General features: G+C 42.3%; 2 protein-coding genes across 4 annotated transcripts in view; both read left to right on the forward strand.

Moving 5' to 3' along the window:
* Window positions 1-22,508, forward strand: part of LOC102022249 (ATP-binding cassette sub-family G member 2-like) — a 71,826-nt gene that overhangs the window by 38,995 nt on the left and 10,323 nt on the right. Inside the window, exons 12-17 of one of the 2 annotated variants that reach the window (XM_013517498.1) lie at window positions 212-301; window positions 1,551-1,675; window positions 3,039-3,193; window positions 5,459-5,548; window positions 12,215-12,300; window positions 16,403-16,494. In XM_013517498.1, coding sequence (XP_013372952.1) covers window positions 212-301; window positions 1,551-1,675; window positions 3,039-3,193; window positions 5,459-5,548; window positions 12,215-12,300; window positions 16,403-16,494 — 638 coding nt within the window. The remainder of the gene's footprint in view (window positions 1-211; window positions 302-1,550; window positions 1,676-3,038; window positions 3,194-5,458; window positions 5,549-12,214; window positions 12,301-16,402; window positions 16,495-22,508) is intronic. The other variant, XM_005374295.2, reaches the window with a different exon arrangement.
* Window positions 1-22,508, forward strand: part of LOC102022559 (ATP-binding cassette sub-family G member 2-like) — a 169,970-nt gene that overhangs the window by 34,409 nt on the left and 113,053 nt on the right. The gene's annotated exons all lie outside the window — the stretch shown is intronic.

Below are 22,508 nucleotides of genomic sequence, written 5' to 3' on the forward strand. Positions count from 1 at the left end.
AGCTGTAGAGACAGAGATGGAGGAGAGAGCCTATGGGGTGCTGACTCCCCTCTCACTTGTAACCAGACTAATTCCAGCTTTTGTAAAGAAAAGTTTAAATAATTTGTTTAATGTAATATTATTCATGAAAAGAGTTCTGCAGGTAGAAAATCGGCCTGATGGTGTTTGGTGAATTCACTGTGGTGTTCTTGTTCTTGTTTTCACCTGGCAGAGCCTCAGTGCTCTTCACACTGACAGTCTTTCAGTGTTTCAGCAGCGTGTCAGCTGGGGAGATCTTCATGCTTGAGAAGAAGCTGTTCATGTGAGTAGATTCCTGTTCTAACCAGTGTGGTGACTGTTGGGCAAATTGGTTCCATTGAGAATTGGGCCAAGGATGCCATCCTAGGGATTACTGGTAGCTTTACTTTATTTGTTTAATTGACAAATATACACTATCTATATATTTATTACATACACAGGCTTTTGAAATTCGTATGTACTAATGCTGATTTAAAAGAGAGTCATGAGTGGAGTGGAACAGCAACAGTGGGTAGAGTCTGCTACCTAGGGAAAGGGGTTTCAAGATCAGGGTGTGGTCAGCAAATCCCAGTGGAACTGAGAAAGGGGCTGAAGAGAAGCTTTTGTTTTTAACAAATAACTGGTCATAGACACACTGGCAAGAATAGCTTGGGGGGACTGGTGGTGATTACATGGTGGGTTCAGCAGTGAAATGGAGGAAGGGGTAAAGTTGACAAAGACTATGAGCAAGGTTAGCCCTCGTGGCATGGAGGAGTGGAAAGACTGAGAGGGCAGCTTTACAGTGAGGAGCAGGCTGGTTTTGTCTCTGTGTCTTTCAAAGATAGAAGAGAATTTGCTCGTATTTACATGCCAAGGAAAGGAGTCATCAGAGAGGTGAAAGGGTAAGACACTAGTGAAATAGTTTGGAATTATGAGAGCACAGTGCGAGAAAGCGGAAGCTTAGGATTCGGTGACTGACACAGCTGCTTAGCTGGAGACATGATCATGACAGAAAGAAGTCTTTTTGCATAAGAATAGAAGAAGTAAGGAGTGATTAATGATCTGAAGCTGCATTGTAGGCCTTGGAAACAACTTCTTTATAGCAGGTACAGGTGCACATTCCCTATGATGAATGTGATCATTATGCATATCTAAATGGTAGTAATAAAAATAATAATAATAATAACAATAATAGAAGAGAGGAAAGGAAAAGCCAACATGACTGCAGTTCTTCAGAGAGAACCAGCATCAGAGAAGGGGCAGAGTCTCTGGGGAGTGAGGAGATGCAGATTCTGTGCACCTGGAGCAGGATTCTGGGGCCAGTGTGGACAGCTGCAGGAGGGAGTTGTATAATGAGAAAGGGTCGCAGTGAGCGCCTCCTACAGCTTATATGCGGGTGTATGAAGGGTGTGGGAGTGGGTAGCCTAGAGGACATGGGAAGTTGTCTTTTTATGCCATAGTGCAACAAAATTCTATACAGTGAGTAGTTTTTCTTCGGGTCTGTACCTTCTGAAGTTAATCTGGGATGTACAATGTATATTTTTCTTCTATAGACACGAGTATACCAGTGGATACTATGGACTGTCATCTTATTTCTTTGGAAAACTATTTGCTGAGTTAATCCCTAGGAGGTTTTTGCCAACTGTTATATTTACCTTTATTCTATATTTTCTGTTTGGTAAGTAATAAGACAAGAAGGTTGTCTCTAGACTTGCATATGAGGTGAAACTAATATTCTCTTGCCTGCATTTTTATGATTCTCTGAAATGCAAACAAAGCCATAAGCTAGAGAGGAAATGTGTAACCACTGTGCATTCTCTAAAATAACTGTGGTATATGGGTATTTTTCTCAAGACTTTTTCCCATCTGAACTTTTTAAACTATAAACCTGGATTTCAGTAAGACATATTTACAGTGTGTCATACACAAAGGTGGAAATCATTTATAAAACCATTTGAGATTATGCTGGAATATTTATTGCCAATTTATGTATATTTTTCTATCCTTCTGTGTGTTTCCTTATAGATATAAATATAAATAGGTAATATCGTTAATATCTATAGAGATGTATATAGAGAGGTCAAAATATCAAAACACATATTATTCCTTCTGCCTTCTACTTTGTAGTACTTGTTTGGTAGTTGTAGACAGTTTCATTTTTGCATTTTCAGCCTTCATCCCATGCTCATCAAAATTTCCTTATATTATATTTCAGTGATACTCCTATGTATGTGTGCATCCACTCAAAGACATGTGAATGAGGGCACACAAACGTGTGTGCACACACACACACCAAAACTCTCGTTTTGATAATGCACTGGGGGATAAGAACCACGTATAGAGCTTAGATATTTCATTTTATCAGGAAGATGTGCATCCAAAGAATTAGGAGTGGAATCGAGGTCTCAAAACTCCTCTTTGTGTTCTTGCACCAGTTTCTAAATCTTCAGTTTGTGTGATGTGTGACATGAGCTCATTATACTTTATGAAATAGTTTGTGGAACTCAGCTTAGCCCCATCCTCCATCACAGAGTCATGTGGTGCTATGTCCAGGGGACTTAGTTTATGAAGGCCCCCTACCCAGTCTCAATTATTAAAACCACTATGAAGTCATGGAGTCCTGACCCCACGCTCCTCACTGTGCAGTCACAGCAAACACTGAGTGCTGTGCAGGTGTCTGGGGAAGTGAACGACTATGGCTGAGCTTCCTGTGAGAGGCCAAGGCAGGAGAATGCTGGTCCATTGTGTTGTCTGGGGCACCTCACCTCAGGAACTCAGAAATTGTTCCTAGGCCCACACAAGGGAGCATAGGTGCTGCATGGAGAAGTGTTTCTGCAGTAAGTGTGAAAAGAAAAACTGTATGAAAACTTTATGTAGTTACATGGAGGGTCAGTGAAATTGGTGACCTGGGTAGGTTGAAAGTGGATGACTCTTTTCATTGTGATATTAGTTTGTTAGATTATACTGTTGTTTGTCCAATAAATTGTTCCCAAAACATGGTGATGTAGGCAGTTGGATTGACCCCTTCTTTTCTTGGTTAGGATTGAAAGCAGGGGCAGAAGCCTTCTTCATCATGATGCTTACTGTTATCCTGGTGACTTACACAGCCAGTTCCATGGCACTGGCCATTGAAATAGAACCACGTTTGGAGTATGTGACAACATTTTCCATGAACCTCTATTTTGTGTTTATGATGGTGAGTATAAACTGTGCTTCTGTGAGAGGGAAATTCTCCCCTTGTTTCCCCTGTGTATATTCATCTGCCTGGTAAAACCTGCTAGGAATATTTTGTACATGGGACTCTGATGCTTTCAAGAGACCATAGACTGACATATAATTTATAGTACAGAATATTAGGTTTATTCCTTGCCCTTGTCCAGTCTTTTTTTAAAGGCTCTTCTAGTGTAGTTACTGTAACTGAGTTAACATGTGCTGAGTAATTTACCTTTAAAAAGGTCATTCTGGCAGCACTGTGAAATCTTATATACTGGCACTCCTAAAACCAGAAATATTATGGTTTGTCAATTGTTTCATAAAAGTGTCATGCTATCTGCCTGCCTTTCCTGCTGGTGTTAGAGATCTGCTGGCTTTTTTGCTACAGCAGAGGTGGTACGGCTGGAGTTACTACTCTCTAGGATGAAAGCGAAGCTACATGAGAAGTGTAACAGTGTGTCGCATGCAAAGTCTGTCTTGGGGTCTTGTGTTTTGAAACGAAGTGTTTTAAAAATACTGGAAAATTCCAATGTCCACTGTACTATGTCACCTCATTTCTGAATTTCTAAGAATCTCTGATAGGAATATACTTTTGGTTTTCTTTTTTTCATTTTCTTAATACTAGGGCTTGAACCCAAGGCCATTCACATGCCAGCCAGTTGCTCTTCCACTGAGCTATATTTCCAACTCTTTTCATTTTATTTTGAGACAAGGTCTTGCTAGTTTGCCTCTGTTGGCCTCAGATTTTCAGTCTGTCTGCTTCATTCTTCTGAGTAGCTGAGATTCACAGGCTTACATCACTTCTCCTGGCTTATCACTGTCTCTCTTTTTTTAATGGTTGCTTATTTATAATCAAACATGTTCCCAAATTTTGCTGTCAGATAAATGGAACCAGTTGCCTCATTGTTTTCCCTCACCAGGAAACAGAATGTGAAGGGAGGATCCAGGGAGGAGGACATTTTCTGCCAGGTCACACCCCTAAGTGATTTACCTCTTCAGACCAGGCCCCGCCTTCTAGTAGCACACTCAACAATGAATGTACTAGTCAGTGAATTAATCTGCTGATCATGTAGCACCTCCCATGGGCTCATCACTTTTCAAAAGCCCTTCTTCTGAACACATGAAAGTTTGGGGGAATTCTGGATCTAAACCATAACACCAATTATAAAACCAAATTTTACACAAAGTTGCTGTGTTATGTACTGAACACGTGGTTAGGTTTTCTGAATATATGCAGATACACTAGCAATACTGTCATTGTTTTGCATATCCCTGTAAGGCTTCTCCCAGTTAGGATGAGTTTGATGTGAATCCCGTAGCTGTCTCTTACTCATCTTGAGGAGTCCTTCCTTATATCTCCACCATGCTACCACTTTTTGGTAGGTTTAAATGGAGATATGGGGTATATTTTCTTTTACATATTGCCACATTATGCTATTTATCAGTTCTAGGCTTTGAGTAACCCTAAGCTTGCATTTTGAACCCCACATTATTCATAAACTCTTAGATTTAGAAAGCAAAACTTTATGAATAACAACCTTGCTGTTGTATAGATTAGAGAGGGGCATAGGATACTTGGCATTGTTCTGGTCTGTTCCTAGATGACCAGGTTTGTTAAGGAAACAGATAGTTGTGGTATCCTTAGAATAGTCAGTATAGTTGTCCCTTCATGGATTCTGTATGCAAAGATTCCACAAACCTCCAATTGAACGTATAAAACAAATACCATGTGTGTACTTAACAGTTTTTTCATTTTTTGCCATAATTGCTTAAACTTTACAGTGTAATAAATTAGGTAGCATTTATATTGTATTAGATATCACTGTAGATATCATTTCTCTTATATGAGATACAGAAAACAAATAAGTTAAACAAAAGAGAGATAGTGGAAAGCAAGAAGGCAATAAAGCAGTCAAAACTGATGAAGATGTCATATGCATGTATCAATTCCCAAGAAGGAACAGAACTATTATGTAACACAAATTTAAATTTAATAATAAAAGAACTATATAACATAGATTTTAAGGTGTTGTTCTTTCTTTCACATCTTTAGCAGCTGAAGCTATGCAGAGGTATTCATGTGCAGAGGAAAAAGATTAGTGTTTAGATAAGTGAAAAGAATTTCAAGACCCAGTTGGTCCTCTCAGAAATGGTTAGAATATTGTCGGGTTCTTGAACAGGGTCTTTAGAATTCCTCTTGAAATCACTGGATTGGTTATGATTTGTTGTTCTTTTTTTGTTTTCATAGATTTTTTTGAGTATGTCACTGTATTTTGAAACCATTGCACCTGTGTTTTCATGGTTTCAGTACTTAAGTATTCCACATTTTGGTTTTACGGTAAGTGTCCATTATGGTTTGTGTCTGGATGTCCACCCAGACCTCATGTAGTCATGGGGTGGCCTTCTAGAGTTTATGATTGATTCATGGTCCAATGCTGGGATTATGGGTATCAGTGCTTCAACCACCCTGGAGTGGGTAGTTTACGTATAATGTAAGGGAGGGAAAGAGGCTGCATGCTGCTTCTCCCTTTTTGCTCTTCTTTCTTTTGCTGTGTTCTAATGCCATGAACTATTGTTGTCTGCTATGTGCCACTCTGCCTTGGAGCCAGCAAGTATGAACGGAAACCTCCAAAAATTGTGAGCTAAATAATCCTTTCCTTCCTTAATTTTGGACATTGGGTATATTGTCTCAGCAAGAAGAGAAAAGTAACCAGGACAGAATTTGGTACCAGAGGAGTGGGGTCCTTGCTCTGACTATATCTGACTATGTGGTTGAAGAGCCTTTGGAAATGACATGTGGGAAGAGTTTGGAAAGGTTCACAGATGTCACCTGAAAGAGAAGTGCTGGAATGCCTTAGACTGTTCTGTATGGATGATTCTGGGCAGAACTCAGAAGACCAGAGGGCTGATAGAAATCCTGCTGGTAAAGACTTGAGTTTTGGAGCTTTCTGCTGGGAAGAAATACTACATTGGTTGTTGGACTCCAGATGATGTGTGTTATGGCTTGTCAGAAAGTTTGTCTGCATTTTGTTGTGTCCAGAGACTTTGCCTGAGATTGAGATTAAGAGTGGCAGATTGATTAATCTGACAAACACATTTCCAGGCAGTTCGATGTTGGGACAGTAACATGGCTATTGTTGGGCCTTTAACCAGATTTATTTTGCAAATCAAGAGCAAAGAGCCCAGCTGGATAATTATTGTTGTGAGTTTGGCCAGAAAGGAAGCTCCAGTAAAGATGTGGATTGTAAAGATAGAGCTGAGGAGATCTCCATTGCTGAAAAGCAACAGAATTAGAAAAGATGACCTGAGGGCATCACAAGAAGCAGCAAGTCTCCACCCTTTGTAGCCTCAAAACTGCAAAGGTGAAAGACTTTGCTTTGAGGAGAAAGTTGCAGAGCGCCATGTGCCAGAATGGCGATGGCCGCACGAAGTTTCAGAATGGCAGTGGCATAGAGAATTTGTTCCTCAGAATTGGATTCAGAGTGCTCAGTGATCTGGGCACTAGACCACTATTGCCAAAAGAGAGGAAAGCTTGGCTACTGCTCCAGGTGGCAGCAGACCTTGGCATCATCCACATGGCACTGGTTTTAGGCACATACAGAATATAAGAGTTCTGGGACCTCTAGACCTAGTTTGCTGAGGAATCTCCAAACTCATTTCCACAGTGGATTCACCAGGCTGCATTCCACCTAGATTTCAGAAGGCCTGGGAGGCCAGGCAGTACGCCCTGAGAGGGCAATGTGTGAAGATGTGAGTGTGAAACCTAAAGTGTAGTAGAGACCTCAGAAGTTCGGAGAAGCCAGGAACGTGGATTGTCTGAGGAAAGCTGCAAGGAGGGCCCAAGAGCGGAGCCATAGGAGCTACAACCAGCAGAAGTGCAATAGGGGTGGAGCCACACAAGGCCTTTGGAGCTCATAATTTATCACAGATTGCTTGGAATGTTCCACATGGAACTACAGGACTTAATGTTTTTCCTGCTGGATTTTAGACTTGCTTTGGTCCCAATGCTTTATATAACCCTGTTTGTCACTTTTGGTTTTTTTTTTTTTTTTTTCCTTTTTTTTTAATTTAAAAAAATAAAAGAACGAAAACATTTAAAAATGTACATTTACAAAATAATACAAGAACAATATATGCAATACTGAAATTTAGACAAGATGATAGGAAATTAACAATGGCTGTTATATTACATATTGATTTCTTCAAAGTGGTTACTGAGGAAAACAAATATAGACATGTAAGACTGGTCAAATAATTAATCATTAACTGTTCATTTCAGTAAAGTGATAGAAGTCAGTAGTACATCATTAGCCATCTTGTATATACATATAAACATAAATTTTCCCTTTCTTTTCTCTGTTCCCTCATCCCAGTTGTTCTTTACTTTTGAGCATTTTCCTTTCATTTCATAATGTTTATCATACCTCCTAATTTTATTCACTCTTTCAGGTTCTTACATTGAGACAATACATTGTTTACACGGGTGGGTCTGATTTATTTCACTTATGAGTATGGTCTCCAGTTGTGACCATTTACCTATAAAAGCTTCAAGTTTATCTTTCTTTATACCTGATTAACATTCCATTATATAAAAAATACCACAACTTTTTTACCCATTCCTCAGTGGATGGACATTTGGGTTGCTTCCACAATTTAAGTATTACAAATTCCACTGCTTTCAGCATAGCTGCACATATATGTCTGTGATATCATGTTTTCATTTCTTCTGGGAAAATACCCAGAAGGGGAGTTCCTGGGTTCAGTGGGACCTCCAGACCTAGTTTGGTGAGGAATCTCCAAACTCATTTCCACAGTGGATTCACCAGTTTGCATTCCCACCAGCAGTGGAGAAGAGTTCCTATTTCTCCACAGCCTCACCAGCATTTGTTATGGGTTGATTTCTTAATGATAGTCATTTTTACTTGGGTGAAATGAAATCTCAGTGTTGTTTTAATTTGCATTTCTCAAATGACTAATGATGTTGAACATTTTCTTGTGTATTTATTTGCCATTTGTATTTCTTTATCTGAAAAGTGTGTACTCATCTCAGATGCCCATTTTGGATTGGGTCCTTGAATTTGGGAGGTCTGTTGTTTTTGAATTCTTTATATGTTCTAGATAGAAGATCTTTGTCCCATGGACAGTCAGCTAAAATTTTTTTCCCAATTTGTGGGTTTTCCTTTTACTCTGCTGGTGATTTCTTTAGATATGCAAAAACTTTCCAGTAAGATGAGATCCCAGTTATTGATTCTTTGAAGTATTTCCTATGCGGTTTGGTTTATGTTCATGAACTCTCTGCCTACCCCTATGTCTTCAAGATTTTTACCTATTTTCTCTTCCAATAGATTTAGTGTTTCTGTTTTAACATTGAGATCTGTGATCTATTTTGACTTGTGTTTGGTGCATGGTGATAGACTTGGGTCTATTTTCAGTCTTCGGCAAGTGGCAAGGCAGTTTCTCCAGCACCATTTATTAAAGAGACTCTCTTTCTTCCATTGAACTTGTTTGGCCCTTTTGTCAAAGATTAGGTGGCTGAGTATGTTTGTGCTGTGGCTGTTCTTATATATATCATATTGTTGGATTTTGTTTCTCAATCCACCCTGCAGGTCTGTTTCTTTTGATTGGTGAATCAAGGCCATTTACATTAATGGTTATAACTGATGTGTGTTGGATTGTCTTTGTCATGTTATTTACTTGCTGTTGGTTTTCTGCTTTTTCTCTCTGTTTAATTGCTTTGCTTGAGGGTTCCTTTCTATTGTTGTTCTTGAAATTGTGGTCATTTCTTCCTCTGTCTAGAATATCTTTTAGTACTCTTTGTAAGGTTGGTTTGGCACTCATGAAGTTCTTCAGTTGTTCTTTGTCATGGAAATATTTTATTTCTCCATTAAATTTGAAGGATAGTTTTGCAGAATACATCAATCTTGGTTGGAAGCTATTTGTCTCAGGACCTATAATACTTTGCTCCATGCTCTTCTCGATTGGATGGTTTGTGTTAAGAAATCTGCTTTGATTCTGATGGGCTTTCCTTTATAGATGATCTCTTTTCTTTTCTCTCGTAGCTTTTAATATTCTGTTCTTTTGCTGTATGTCTGGGATCTTGATTATTATATATCTGGGTGTAGTTTTATTTTGGTTATGACTAGTTGCAGTTCTATATGCCACACTTACCTGTATGTCAGAATCTTTTTCCATGGTTGGGAAATTTTCTACTATTATTTCTGCAAATAGTCTCTTTATGTCATTTGTGTTGCCTCCTAGTGTTTTGTTGACTCCTATTAGCCTTACATTATTTCTCTTTGCCTCATCTTGCAGCCGCTGAAGTGATTTCCTGGTTCCTTGCTAATTTTAAGAGATCCTTCCTGTCACGATCATTAGCTGCCATGCTGTCTTCAAGAACTGAAATCCTGTCTTCAGCTTCATTCGAGCAGTTTTGCCAGCTTTCAGTGGAAATTTTGATTTCCTGGATATCTCTGAATTTGTTCCATGCATTCTAGTTCACTCCTGTATTTTTCATTTAACATTTCCATCAGTTTCCTATGCTCATCTATTTTTTTCTATATGTCTTAAGATGTGTTGAGCAATTCTGTCATTATTGTTGTGATTTCGTTTTTTACCTGAGACATTATTGCTGATATGATGTCTTCTGTGGCCTGATGGAGTTGTTTCTTTACTTCCATGGCAATCATGTCATGTGATTTCAGGTGTGTGTTTACCAAGTTCTGCTATGTTGGTGTCTCCTGGACTTGTTCTGGGTGGGGTGGAGTTAGAGATTGTATTTTAGACATTTGTCTCGTCATATCTGATGCTGGAGGCAGAGCATCCTGCTCCCTCTTCCCTGGCAGCTCAGCAAAGTTTGCAAGCATCCCTAGTTATCTTTGTGGTCAGACTTGCCCCTCATTGGCTGCCGAGATTGGCTGCTCACACTAGGGTCTTCTGGTGGTTGGCAGAGTGTACCTAGTTCTCCCAGGTCCCAGGCATGAACCACAATATCTGCAGATCGCAGACCGCCTGCTCAAGTGTCCCCAGGAAGCTCAGGGCACGCTTATGACCGAGAAGTGGGCTGCATTGGTGGTGTGATCACAGACCACTTGGTCCTTGTCCCCAGACAGTTCAGGGCTCAGGCAGAGCCTAGACACAAACCGCAGATTAAGCAGTTTGTGGACCACCTGATTCAGTGTCTCCAGGCAGCTCAGGGTGCATGCTGGAGCTGGATGCAGGATGCACTGGTGGAGATCGTGGGCCACCTATTTCTGTGATCTCTGGGAGGTCAGGGTGCACACAAAGCCCAGATGCAAACCTTAGTGTCAGCAGATCAGGGACCACCTGATCTAATAGCTCAGCCGGTGAAGGGCACACGCAGGGAGGGCCCAATCTTGAACCCCAGTGTTAGTGGTTTGTGGGCCTTCTGAACCAGTATCTCCTGGCAGTGCCAGGCACACAGAGGGCAGAGACACAGGCTGTTGTTTGTACCTTTTGGAATGCTAATGTTTGCCTTGCGCCACTGAATGTTGCAAATGTTTAACTTTGTTTTCATTTGTACAGGGGGTCACATCTAAGAGTTTGTCTTACATCTCAGAGAAGACTTGGTACTTGGACTTTTCAGCAATGCTAAATCTGTTAGGACACTGGCAACTCTTAGAGATGGACTAGAATTTCTTTGTCATGAAGGGAGGTACATGAGTCTTTGAGGGGACAGGGACAGAATGTTATAGTTTGTGTGTGGATGTTCCCCCAATGCCTCATGCAGTCATGGGGTGGGCTTCAGGAATTTATGATTGATTTATGGTCCAATGCTGGGATTATGGGTGTGAGTACTGCACCCGCCCTGGGGTGGGTAGTTTGCATATAATGTAAGGGAGGGAAAGAAGCTGCTTGCTGCTTTTCCCTTTTTGTTCTTGTTGCTTTTGCTGTTTCCCGCTGCTGTGAACTGTTGTCCTCTGCTATGTGCCACTCTGCCTTGATGCCAGGGAGTATGGACTGAAACATCCACAAACTGTGAGCAAAGTAGACCCCTCCTTCCTTAATTTTGGATGTTGGGTAGTTTATCTCAGCAACGATAGAAAAGTAACCAAGACTGTGTCCGTGTCTGTCTTGTTATTGGCTTCCCAGGTTGGGACCAGCCAAACTGAACCATGACTGTCTCATTTACCTGACCATGAGTTATAGTTATCTCCTTTCAGGAGCAGTTAAAGAGAATACACTATTAGCCTTGGTTAGCACAAGGTCAGGGGGCCATCTGGGTTTCCCAGTCACCCCATTGTCTGAGGGACATCAAAGGTTTAGAGAAATTTCATAGTAAATGGGAAAGGTTAACTACTTGATGGAAAACATTTTTTTTTTTTTTTTTTTTTTTTTTGGTTTTTCTCCGGTACCGGGAACCGAACTCACAACCTTGCGCTTGCCAAGCAGGCGCTTTTGCCGCTGAGCTAAATCCCCAGCCCAATGGAAAACATATTGATGTATTTCTGTATAATAAAGAAATAAATGAGAGGATAGGAGACTAGAATGTGAGGTTTATATAGAAATGGATATTAAAATGGAAACAAAGACAATGCCATTGCAATATTGGCTTTATTAAGTTAATTTGCTCTGAAGAATAATGTCTTTATGCAGTATACCAAGTTTCTATTTTCCATAATTACAACTGGTTTTGATGAAAATAATTTCCATCAGTAAGCAATATTCATTGAGCAGCGTTGGAACATTTTAACTGTAATGTTTATGGGGTTAAAATATTTGAGAGATAAGGAAGGATCTATGGAGCAATCTATCGAGGGAGCCAGAGGTCTCTCTTTTTGACCAATTTGAAGCATCATTCCAAAGCCAGTTCTCTAAATAGCAAAAAAAGTAGCTGCTTTGCTGTGACAAAGATTATGAATGTGAAACTTGGTGTGCTTTAGAAATAATAATAAAGATTAAGCCACAAGACATAATTGTGATAATTTCTTGGAAATGTTTTAAAATTTGAAGCTACTTAATTTGCCTACTCTCATCTGTGTTATAGGCTTTGCAGCATAATGAGTTTTTGGGGCTAAACTTCTGTCTTGGACTCAATACAACAGAACACAGTGACTGTCCCAACTATATAATGTAAGTGCAAATTTATTGTCAAAGTGGGTTTACTTTCTACTGTGATAAAGTAGGGGCTCTGGACTTAGAGCTCATATGAGTCCTTTGGGTCAGTCTTTCTGAGGCTGTTTCTGACCTTTAAAGTGAGTAATTGTGCACTGTTGCATGTGAAAATGTCCTATTTGTTTTCTATGATGGCCAAAATAGTTTTCAATGTGGAGAAATATTTACTTTTTGCTTCTGAAAGGTTATTTTGTTTTGATTATGGGCTTGTGTTCCTATTTTTTAAAATATTTACCTTTGAAATGGGCTGCTTTGATAGTTGAGAGAAAGCTTATTGTCTAAATTTCAGGGTTATATTGTATCTTTGAGCCCAGCCTGGGCAGAGTCCTATGATCTAAAAGGGCAGCAATAGCATAAAGGGAATGAGTGTTGCCCTACCAGGATTTTGGGATTTCCCACTGCCCCAGACCTATTGGAGATGTCATGAAGTCAAAGAGTGCACAGTGTTGCATGTGTGTGTATGTGTGCATGTGTGTACTAACTTGCAGTACTCTATCATAGGGTATATATGCTAATGAAAGAAATGCACATTTCAGTAGATTGAAAAGGAAATCTCATTTTTGCATAACATCATTCAAACAGAAACTCATGTTTCCATAAAATTAGGAGTATTGCTTTTTAATATTCTCCTTTTCTGTGATTATTATTATTGGCATGAATTTGATAGAAAAATTTATGAAAGAAAAGAGAGCTGGTACATTAAATATCTCCTGGATTTTCAAGTGTTTTAGAAATGACTCTTCATAATAACACACATTTCTAATTTGAATTACTAATAGGAGAAACTCATTTGGGGAGAGATTTTTTTTTTTTTACCTTGCCCACTCCTTTTTGATTAGATACTGCTCTACCAAGAAAAAAGGACCCCAAAAAGGATGAGACATCTCTTTGCAAAAAGAAGTGCTTTATTTAAGCTGGTACCCAGCGGCACAGAGCATAGACGGGCTTTGTACTGCTGTGCCCCATGGAGAAGCAGCGAGGGGGTTATAAAGGAAAAAACTGCAAAGGGTAGGAACATTTAATACCCAGATCTTGTCTTTACAGGATGTTAGGTACATCTGGTGGTTATAGTTCTCAGAACTGATGTTTTTATAAGAACACTGAGTTAACAAGTTGGCTCTTGTGATTTTGCATTGCCTGGGAACTGCAGCAGGGGATTTTTAGCAGGGGTTTTTTAAGGGTACAATGGGTGACTTGAGGGTGAGGGGAAATGGCGCATACAGAAGAGGATGGCGGTGCTTTGGTCCGGTTACAACATTCCCAACTGATTTTATGTTAGTGAGGCAAATCTTTGCCTCATAGACTAAGTCAGAGGAATTTGTTTATAACCCTGAGTCCTCAGAACCATTAGCTTAAAAAAAAAAAAAAAAGAACCATTAGCTTAATAGTTTGTACCCGGTTCTTAACGTAATTTAGCAGTTTGTTAATGATACATGGCCCAATGGTTACACAAACAAGCAAAATTAATAGAGGTCCAGCGGCAGTGGTTACCAGAGTTGTTAACCAAGGGGAGAAGGAGAACCATCATTCAAACCAGTTTAATTTAGCTTGTCTAGCTCGTTTTCTTTTCTGTAATCTTTTTTTGAGATTAGCCATATTTTGTCAGATGACACCAGCGTGGTTGGCGTATGAACAACAGGTTTTTTTTAAAGCTAAACAAAGGCCACCTTTTTTTAAGAATAACAAATCTAGGCCTCGTCGGTTTTGTAGTACCATCTCTGCCAAGGAACTAAGGGAGTCTTTTAGTTTAGACACTGAGTCACTGAGGGAAGCTAGATCTTGATCAATGAGTGCACTCAGGTGTCTGTAATTTTGGTCTTTAATGATTAGACTAGATACTCCTAATCCCAGGGATCCGGCTATCCCTATTCCTAGCAGGGTGGGGACAGGATTTTTTTTTTTTTTTTTGGAGGTGAAGTCCCTGGGGGAGTGAGCCGGACACAATGTGGCTTTTCTCATTTTCTCCTGAATACCAATAGACCTGAGGAAAAATGTGTACTATGATGCAAAGTTTAGGATGCTGAGTGAACAAATGATGCATAGAGCAGGGAGTGATACCTGAAGTGCAGGCGAACCAAGTTCCGTTTGGAGCAACCAAATGTTGATTAGCGGGGTATGAAAAATTGGAGATCTGAATGGAAGAGATCAGGTTACAAAGTGAAGCATAAGGTGAAGTTCGCAGAGAATAAGAGGCAGAGTAGACACATGTGTCAGGTGTGCCCTGGACATTGTTCAAGGTGAGCAGGGGCTTAGAGCCCCACCAGCAAGTAGGGTCTTCAGCGGAAGAGTTAGAAAGCTGCTCTGCTGTCACAGGAGTGCCTGTATAGTAGGGTGGATGAGAGGGAAGGCATAGCTAGCAGTCAATGGTAAGATTAGGCGAGCTGAAATTTAGGAACTGGAAAGCAATATCTAGAGGCAAGAAAGGGTCTGGGGGTGCAGTGAGAGTGGCGGGGAACAAGGATGTAACTGTTTCAGAGGAAGGAGAAGGGGGGCATGTAGTAGGCAGAGGGGAAGAAGAGGGAGTGCGGCAGGGTGGAGGTGGTAGGGGAACTAGGGGTCCTATGGGGCGAGCAGGAGCTATGTGTGGGGGCCCTGGAATGAACTGTATAGTAAAAGAGTTTCCAGGGTTATAACAAGGTGAAGTCTAGAGTCTGATACTATAATGTAATCCTTCTTTTTAGAGTCTGCTGGTGGGCTCCTTTGCTGTAAAGGTCATCAGGTTGCATTGGTTAAGGTCACGTGGGCTAGGAGTACTGCGGGTAAGGCGAAGGTGTTCATCTGCATTGCCTCCATTCCAAGGGGAGATAGTGACACAGCTCCAGTATGGACAGAAAAACTCTGTGTCCTGCGAGTACACACAGGATTGGGTCCCATAGCTGTAAGGTACCCTTTTATAATATTGGGTTTGGGGGCAGAGGTACCATGGAATAGACTGTAATTTCTTTTGGTTAGGCACGTTTCCACAGATATTGGCCCCAACACCTGGCATATAGGAGATTCTGGGGGGTTTTGGACTTATATTTAATAATTGGCACAGATCTATCCTAATTTCCCCATGAACAGTGGTGTTGGAAGCCAATACCTCCCCAGTGTTGTAATCAGTTAATTTCCAAGTCCCATGTACTGGGTCATGGCCCAGTTTATTTGTGTCCCCACGAGGGAGGATGCATAAGATCAGAACAATCAAGTACATTTGGTTAATTTAAGCTTTAAAGGGTCTCCAGAAGAGGCCACAGTCCACTTATCTGAAGGTTGGTCTTCATCTGGGGTCCGGACTGGTTTGATGTGAGAATGATATATCCAAGCAGTCTTTTTGGTGACCTTGACTGCTGTCGGAGTACTGAGGACCATCATGAAGGGACCTTCCCAGCGTGGCTCAAGAGATCCTCAGTGGTGTCGCTTGATGAGCACCAGTTCCCCGGGTTGCACAGTCAAGAGGTCATCCTGGGTGGAGGCAGGTGGTGGAGGGTGCTGCAGCTTGAATAACTGATGGATCGAGGCAGGATGGGCTGGAGAACCTGGAGAGACTTAATGAGGTCCTGATTAGCCAAATCAGCTAATTTTTCTTCAGCAATTTTGAGGATGAGGGGAGGGGGTCTCCCGAACATGGCCTCAAAAGGGGAGATCCCTGCAACATAAAGTGTGCAACGCACTCCTAAAAGGGCAAAAAGAAGGAGACTCACCCAGTTTTCGCCAGTTCCCAGAGCCATTTCAGTTATCATTGTTTTTAAAGTCTGATTTATTTTTTCCACCTGTCCTGAACTCTGTGGTTGATAGGCACAATGAAGTTTCCAATCAATCTGTAAAGCCTTAGTTAACTTTTGAGTTATTGGGGCTATGAAAGCCTGGCCATTGTCGGACCCCATAGATAAAGGAAGGCCAAATTGAGGTATTATCTCATATAAAAGCTTTTTGACTATTATCAAAGCTGACTCAGTCGGCTTAGTCGGGAATGCTTCAACCCATCTAGTGAAAGTGTCAACCATAACCAACAGATATTTATATCTCTGAAGTCTAGGCTTTCCCATTTTAGTGAAGTCTATCTCCCAATGTTTTCCAGGCATGGTCCCTCTGTACCGGGTGGTTTCAATTCGTTGTGGACGTTTGGGGTTAACAAGCTGACACTGAGGGCATCTAAGGCTTGTGGACTGGGTAAGCTTAGTTAACTGTGGAATGAAAAAGCGATCCTGGAACAATGTAGCTAGCTTTGACCCCCCCCCCCTCCCGAGATGAGTAGACTGATGAGCCTGTGAGATAAGTTCTTGTCCCAAGGCTTTGGGGAGTAGGATTCTCTTATCAGGCAGCTGGTACCATCCCCCAGGAACATTAGGCTTTGCTTGAAGCTGAGCCGCTAGATGTAAATCTTTTTGAGAATAGATAGGTTCAGACAGGGTCGGGGGCATCAGTAACAACTCACGTGTTGTTTTAATCCCCACTGATTTTATGGCTGCCTTACGTGCAGTGGCATCTGCTAAATTGTTGCCTCGCACAACAGGATCATCTCCAGTCTGGTGGGCTTTACAATGGAATGATTGCCACTCTTTGGGGCAGCCATATGGTAGCTAACAAGTCCAAAATCTGGGGTGCATTTTTGATCCTTTGGCCCCCAGAAGTCAATAGGCCTCGTTCCTGATAAATGGCTCCATGGACATGGGCAGTAGCAAATGCATATCAGCTATAAATGTTGATTTTCTTACCTTCCACCAGCTTGAGGGCATCGGTGAGTGCGATGAGCTCTGCCCTTTGTGCGGATGTTTCTGGTTCCAGGGCTTGTTCCCATAAGACCTGGGAGTCCGTGGTGACAGCTGCCCCAGCCACCCTCTTACCTTGTAGGATGTAGCTGCTCCTGTCAGAGAAGTAGCATGGAGCCCCTATCAGGGGCTCATCAGTTAAATCTGGCTTCAACCTTGCAAGATGATTGATGATCTCCTTGCAATCATGGAGGGGGTGGGAGGGGTCATCATCAGGTAGCAGGGTGGCTGGATTTAAAGCAGCTGTTTCCTTGAAGCTGATAGTTGTCGGGTCAAGGAGTAAAGCTTGGTAGTGCATCGCTCGGGCGTTCAACAGCCATCAGTCTGGCGGGGCTCTGATGAGGGTCTCCAACGAATGTGAGGAGACAATTAAGAGTTTTTGTCCAAAAGTCAATTTTTGGGCCTCTTTGACTAAGAGGGCCACAGAGGCAATCATCCGCAAGCAAGGGGGCCATCCAGCCACCACATTGTCCAGTCTCTTGGAGAGATAAGCTACAGGCCTTTGCCAGGGTCCCAAGCATTGGGTTAGGACTCCCTTGGCTATTCCCCATTTTTCATCTACATAGAGGGAGAATGGTTTCTGCAAATCAGGGAGGGCCAAAGCTGGGACCTCAGTTAGGGCCGGTTTCAACTGTTTGAAAGCCTGGTCCTGAGACATTGTCTATTTTAGGGGGTCTTGAGTTACCCCCCTTAAGGAATCATAAAGGGGTTGGGCTATTTCAGCAAAATTGAAAAATTTCAGCAAAATTTCAGCAAAGTCTGTAATATCCTATAGCTCCCAGAAATTCACACATCTGTTTCTTGGTAACGGGTGGGAATCTGCAGGATGGCGCGTATTCGCTGGGAGGAAAGAGTGCGCTTTCCTTCTTCGATCTGATAGCCCAAATAAGTCACCAGTTTTTGACAGATTTGGGCCTTTTTTGCTGATACTTTATAGCCCAACTTATCTAATTCCTGTAGGAGAGCCTGGGAGGCTTCTTTGCAATGGTCAAATGAATCTGCAGCCAGCAGGAGGTCATCCACATATTGTAGGAGGGTTACCTCTGGATGATTTTCCCTATATCCAAGCAGGTCTCTTGCTAAGGCCTCATCAAACAGGGTTGGAGCATTTTTAAATCCCTGAGGGAGGCATGTCCATGTTAGCTGTTTAGACACTCCCGATGAAGGATCTGTCCATTCAAAAGCAAAACTAGGTTGACTTACCGGAGCCACAGGCAAGGTGGAGAAAGCATCCTTGAGATCCAGTACAGTATACCAGGTCCGCTCCAGACACAACAGGCTCAGCAAGGTGTAGGGATTAGGGACTGTAGGATGGAGTGTTATAACTCTTTTATTTATTTTTTTCAAGTCCTGCACAGGCCAGTAGTCCTGTGTTCCCAGTTTTTGCACGGGCAACAAAGGAGTGTTCTAAGGGGAAACACAAGGCTTTAAAATGCCATGATCCTTGAGTCTCTGAATATGTTTTGCTATTCCTTGGCAGGCCTGCAAGCCAATAGGGTATTGCTTAAGCTGTATGGGGGTGGCCTTGGGAATAAGTTCAATTATTAAAGGTACCTGGTTGACTGCCAGTCCAGGAGGATTTTGTTTTGCCCATACTCTCGGAACCTCTTGCATCCATTTATGTAATAAGTCTTTATCTGTAGAAGTTTTAGGGGCTTCCAATAACATGTTTTTCTCCCTCTGGGTATAGGGCCAAGACCTTGGTTTGAGGTTTTAGAAGGCCTTTGTCCAATTGTACTGTTGTGGTGGCTGTTTCAAAACTAAGATGGACCTTTAGTTTATGCAGAAGGTCATGGCCTGATAGAGGGTAAGGGCATTCAGGTACCCATAAGAATTCATGTGGTGTAGTCTTTTGTCCAGGTCTAGCAAGTTGGGCCTGAAATTTTTGATAAATCTAGCAGTATCAGTAGCCCCTAACACTCTTAAGTTTTGTCCTGTAGGTTCTCCTAGCAGTTTGGTTATGACTGAATGAGCTGCACCCAAATCCACCAAAAAATCAACGGGTTGGCCCCCCACATTTAGGGTTAACCTGAGCTCGGGGGGCACGAAAGCCCTGACTTTCTCAGTCTTGGGATAACAAAGTCCTTGCATCCTTTTCCAATTTGGCTTTAAGTTTTGGACAATCCTTTTTCCAGTGCCCTGGCTCTTTGCAATATGCACATTGATTCTTATCTAGTGGAGGACGGTCCTTACCTTTCTTTTCGGTTACCTTTTCGGTTAAAACCTCCAACACTTCAGTTAGCTTTTTGTCAGTTGCTTCTTGGCAATCTTTCCAATTTTTAAAAACCTTTTGGGCTACCTCTAATAACTGACTAAGGGGCATCCCTCCAAGTCCCTCAAGTTTCTGTAATTTTTTTCTGATGTTGGGAGTTGACTGGGTAACAAAGGCACTATTAATAGCCCTTGCATTCTCAGGAGCCATTGGATCTGTGGGAGTGTAAATGCGATAGGCTTTCTGTAACCTTTTCAGAAAACCCGAAGGGGACTCATTTGCCAATTGTCTTACCTCGGATACCTTGAATAGATTTGTAGGTTTTCTGGCAGCGCCCTTAAGGGCCTCTAGGAAGAGCTGGCAATACCAATTGAGAGCCTCCTTACCTGCGGTCACGTTGGGATTCCAGTCAGGGCGAGACAGCAGAAAAGTGGAGTTCTGGAGGTCCGGGTCAGACGACGGGTTTCCATCAGGACCGCACACTGCCTTTCTACCTAAGGCACGAATGGGTTCTCTTTTTTTTGCTGTAAACAAAATCTGTAAAATCTGTTGGCAATCATCCCAAGTGGGATGATGGGTAGAGAAAATAGACTCTAGGAGAGAAATGAGCCCTTGTGCGTCCTTCGAGAAAGGGGGGTTTTGTCCTCTCCAAGTTTACAGATCTGAGGTGGAGACGGGGACATAGGTAAAGACCGGGGCAGTGGGATCATCGGGATTGGGTATCTCTTGTAACGGAAGGAGGGCTGGGGTAGCAGTAGATTCGGGCGAGTCAGGTCGCGGCCAACTTCTGGTCCTGATAGGGCTGGGGGGACAGTGGAAAGAGGGTTCAGCAGAGGGTTCGGGATCTGGAGAATTAGGTGCCGGGGGAGTGGAGGGACGATAAGGCAGTCGGGGGGGCTCCTCCTTGTCGGCTGGCAAAATCGGGCTCGGCTCCAATTTTGGTTTCACTTTCAAAGGAGCCAACAGAGGAGGGTTATCAGGTTGTTGTTTGGTAGCTTTAAGGAACTTCTTTAACCAAGAAGGTGGATCATGAATGAGGTCGATCCAAACGTGTATGTAGACAGTCTGGTCAGGATGTATGGGAGGGCCGAAGACATATCTTCGGACTGCCTCCGCAGTAGTCAGGTCAAAAGTCCCCGTGTCTGGCCATCTGGGGATACCATGTGGCCACTCCAGGGAACAGAATATTTGGAGTTTCCCAGGGTGGAGAGGTTCTCTATACCCTTGGGCCCTTTTCCTGAAATCTGCAAAATGATTAAGGATCAAATTTAAGGGTGTCAGGGCCACAGAAGAAGAGCCTTGACCCATGATTAGTTGCTGATGGTTAGTCTTTGATAGAAACAAATCGACCAAAGCAACACAAGACAAGGTGCCACAGAAGACACAGAAAATTGTAAACACACATAAAAGACTTTGTTTGCCTTTGATTGGGCGACCTGCAGGGAAAAGGTTATCACTATGGCTCGTATATCCGATGAGTCGCATACAACCTGGGAGGGAAGGATCAAATTAGAAAGAGCAGACAAAAGGCAAATGGGTATAAACCCCAAATGTCAAATGGGCTGAAGCCCCAAATTACGAAGTGGGCGATAAGCCCCCGGAGGGCATCCCACTCCAGCACAGAGGGAGAGTTAGGTTCTGCCACTGCCACAAATGTGCGCACCAAAACGAAACAGAAAGGAGAGGATACTTACAGAAGTTGATCAACTGACGGAAAGGGTCTGGCGAAAAGAGTCTGGGGGAAGAAGGGGGGTCCTTATATTGATCCTGGACGAGCCCCCAAATGCTCTACCGAGGAAAAAGGACCCCAAAAAGGATGAGATGTCTCTTTGCAAAAAGAAGCGCTTTATTGGGGCTGGGGATTTAGTTCAGCAGCAAAAGCGCCTGCCTGGCAAGCGCAAGGTCGTGAGTTCGGTTCCTGGTACCAGAGAAAAACCAAAAAAAAAAAAAGAAGCGCTTTATTTAAGCTGGTACCCAGCGGCACAGAATACAGACGGCTTTGTACTGCTGCGCCCTGAGGAGAAGCAGCGAGGGGGTTATAAAGGAAAAAACTGCAAAGGGTAGGGAGGGGGAACGTGGAACATTCAATACCCAGCTCTTGTCTTCGCAGGATGTTAAGTACATCTGGTGGTTATAGTTCTCAGAACTGATGTTTTCATAAGAACATTGAGTTAACAAATTGGCTCTTGTGTTTTTGCATTGCCTGGGAACTGCAGCAGGGGATTTTTAGCAGGGGGTTTTTAAGGGTACAATGGGTGACTTGAGGGTGAAGGGAAATGGCACATACAGAAGAGGATGGTGGCGCTTTGGTCAGGTTACAACAGATATAAGTATGGCATTTTGTAACACAGTCCTCTCGAGCCTTCTGGTTACGAGGAAATAGACAGGAAGAGCATAACCAGGTAAGGAGAAGCCACCACAAGCTTCATGCTTATATAAAGTTCATCCTCCCTAGTAAAAGGAGGGAGCAACTCTTAGTACAGAAACACAAGGTTGTTTTTGGAAATTCCAACTTTTAAGAGATGCACAGAAGTGATAGCAGGCAATAATTATGGTGGTACCAGACAACTTTAGTACCAAGCACTTTGCCATTCTGTAGCAAGGTGCCTCAATCCTTCTGTGCTCCAGCTCTTAGCTGAGGTCTGTGTCTGATACCTGGGCCTGATGGTAAGATACTGTAGCTCGGTATCTGCAGTGCTTGTTACAGTCTTATGGCAGGAGCTGATCAAATGTGACTGTCTAGAAGCCCTTGTTCCCATGTACTCCTAGTTTTAGAATTCTTCACCTCTATTTTGATGGTTGTCTTGTGGGCGAGCACAACTCCAGGTGGATTTGACCATCTTGGCAGAGACCATTAGTGTAATCAGTTAGGGCTCAGGGTTTCCCCATCAGTGATGAATGAAACTTACTTGATAAACATTTCCTTTGTAGAGAGCAGCATTATAGGTTTGGAAGCAAGTGACACTGAGGGGCTAGAAACTGGGTTTGTAGTGTGACTCTGTAAACTTAAATATTCCTCATTTTGGTTTTACAGTGAGTGTCCTTGTGATTACACCTGTCTAGTGATTGGCTTTCCAGGTTGGGAACAACCAAACTGAACCCTGACAGTCTCGTTTACCTGAACTCCTCTTTTAAATGTATGTCATATTCAGGTCCCTTCGGTCATTTTAGGGATTACTGTAGTGTTATGGTTCAGATATAGT

The sequence above is a fragment of the Chinchilla lanigera genome, unplaced genomic scaffold (genome assembly GCF_000276665.1).
Source record: "Chinchilla lanigera isolate Chin_1 unplaced genomic scaffold, ChiLan1.0 scaffold00004, whole genome shotgun sequence".
Lineage (NCBI taxonomy): Eukaryota > Metazoa > Chordata > Mammalia > Rodentia > Chinchillidae > Chinchilla > Chinchilla lanigera.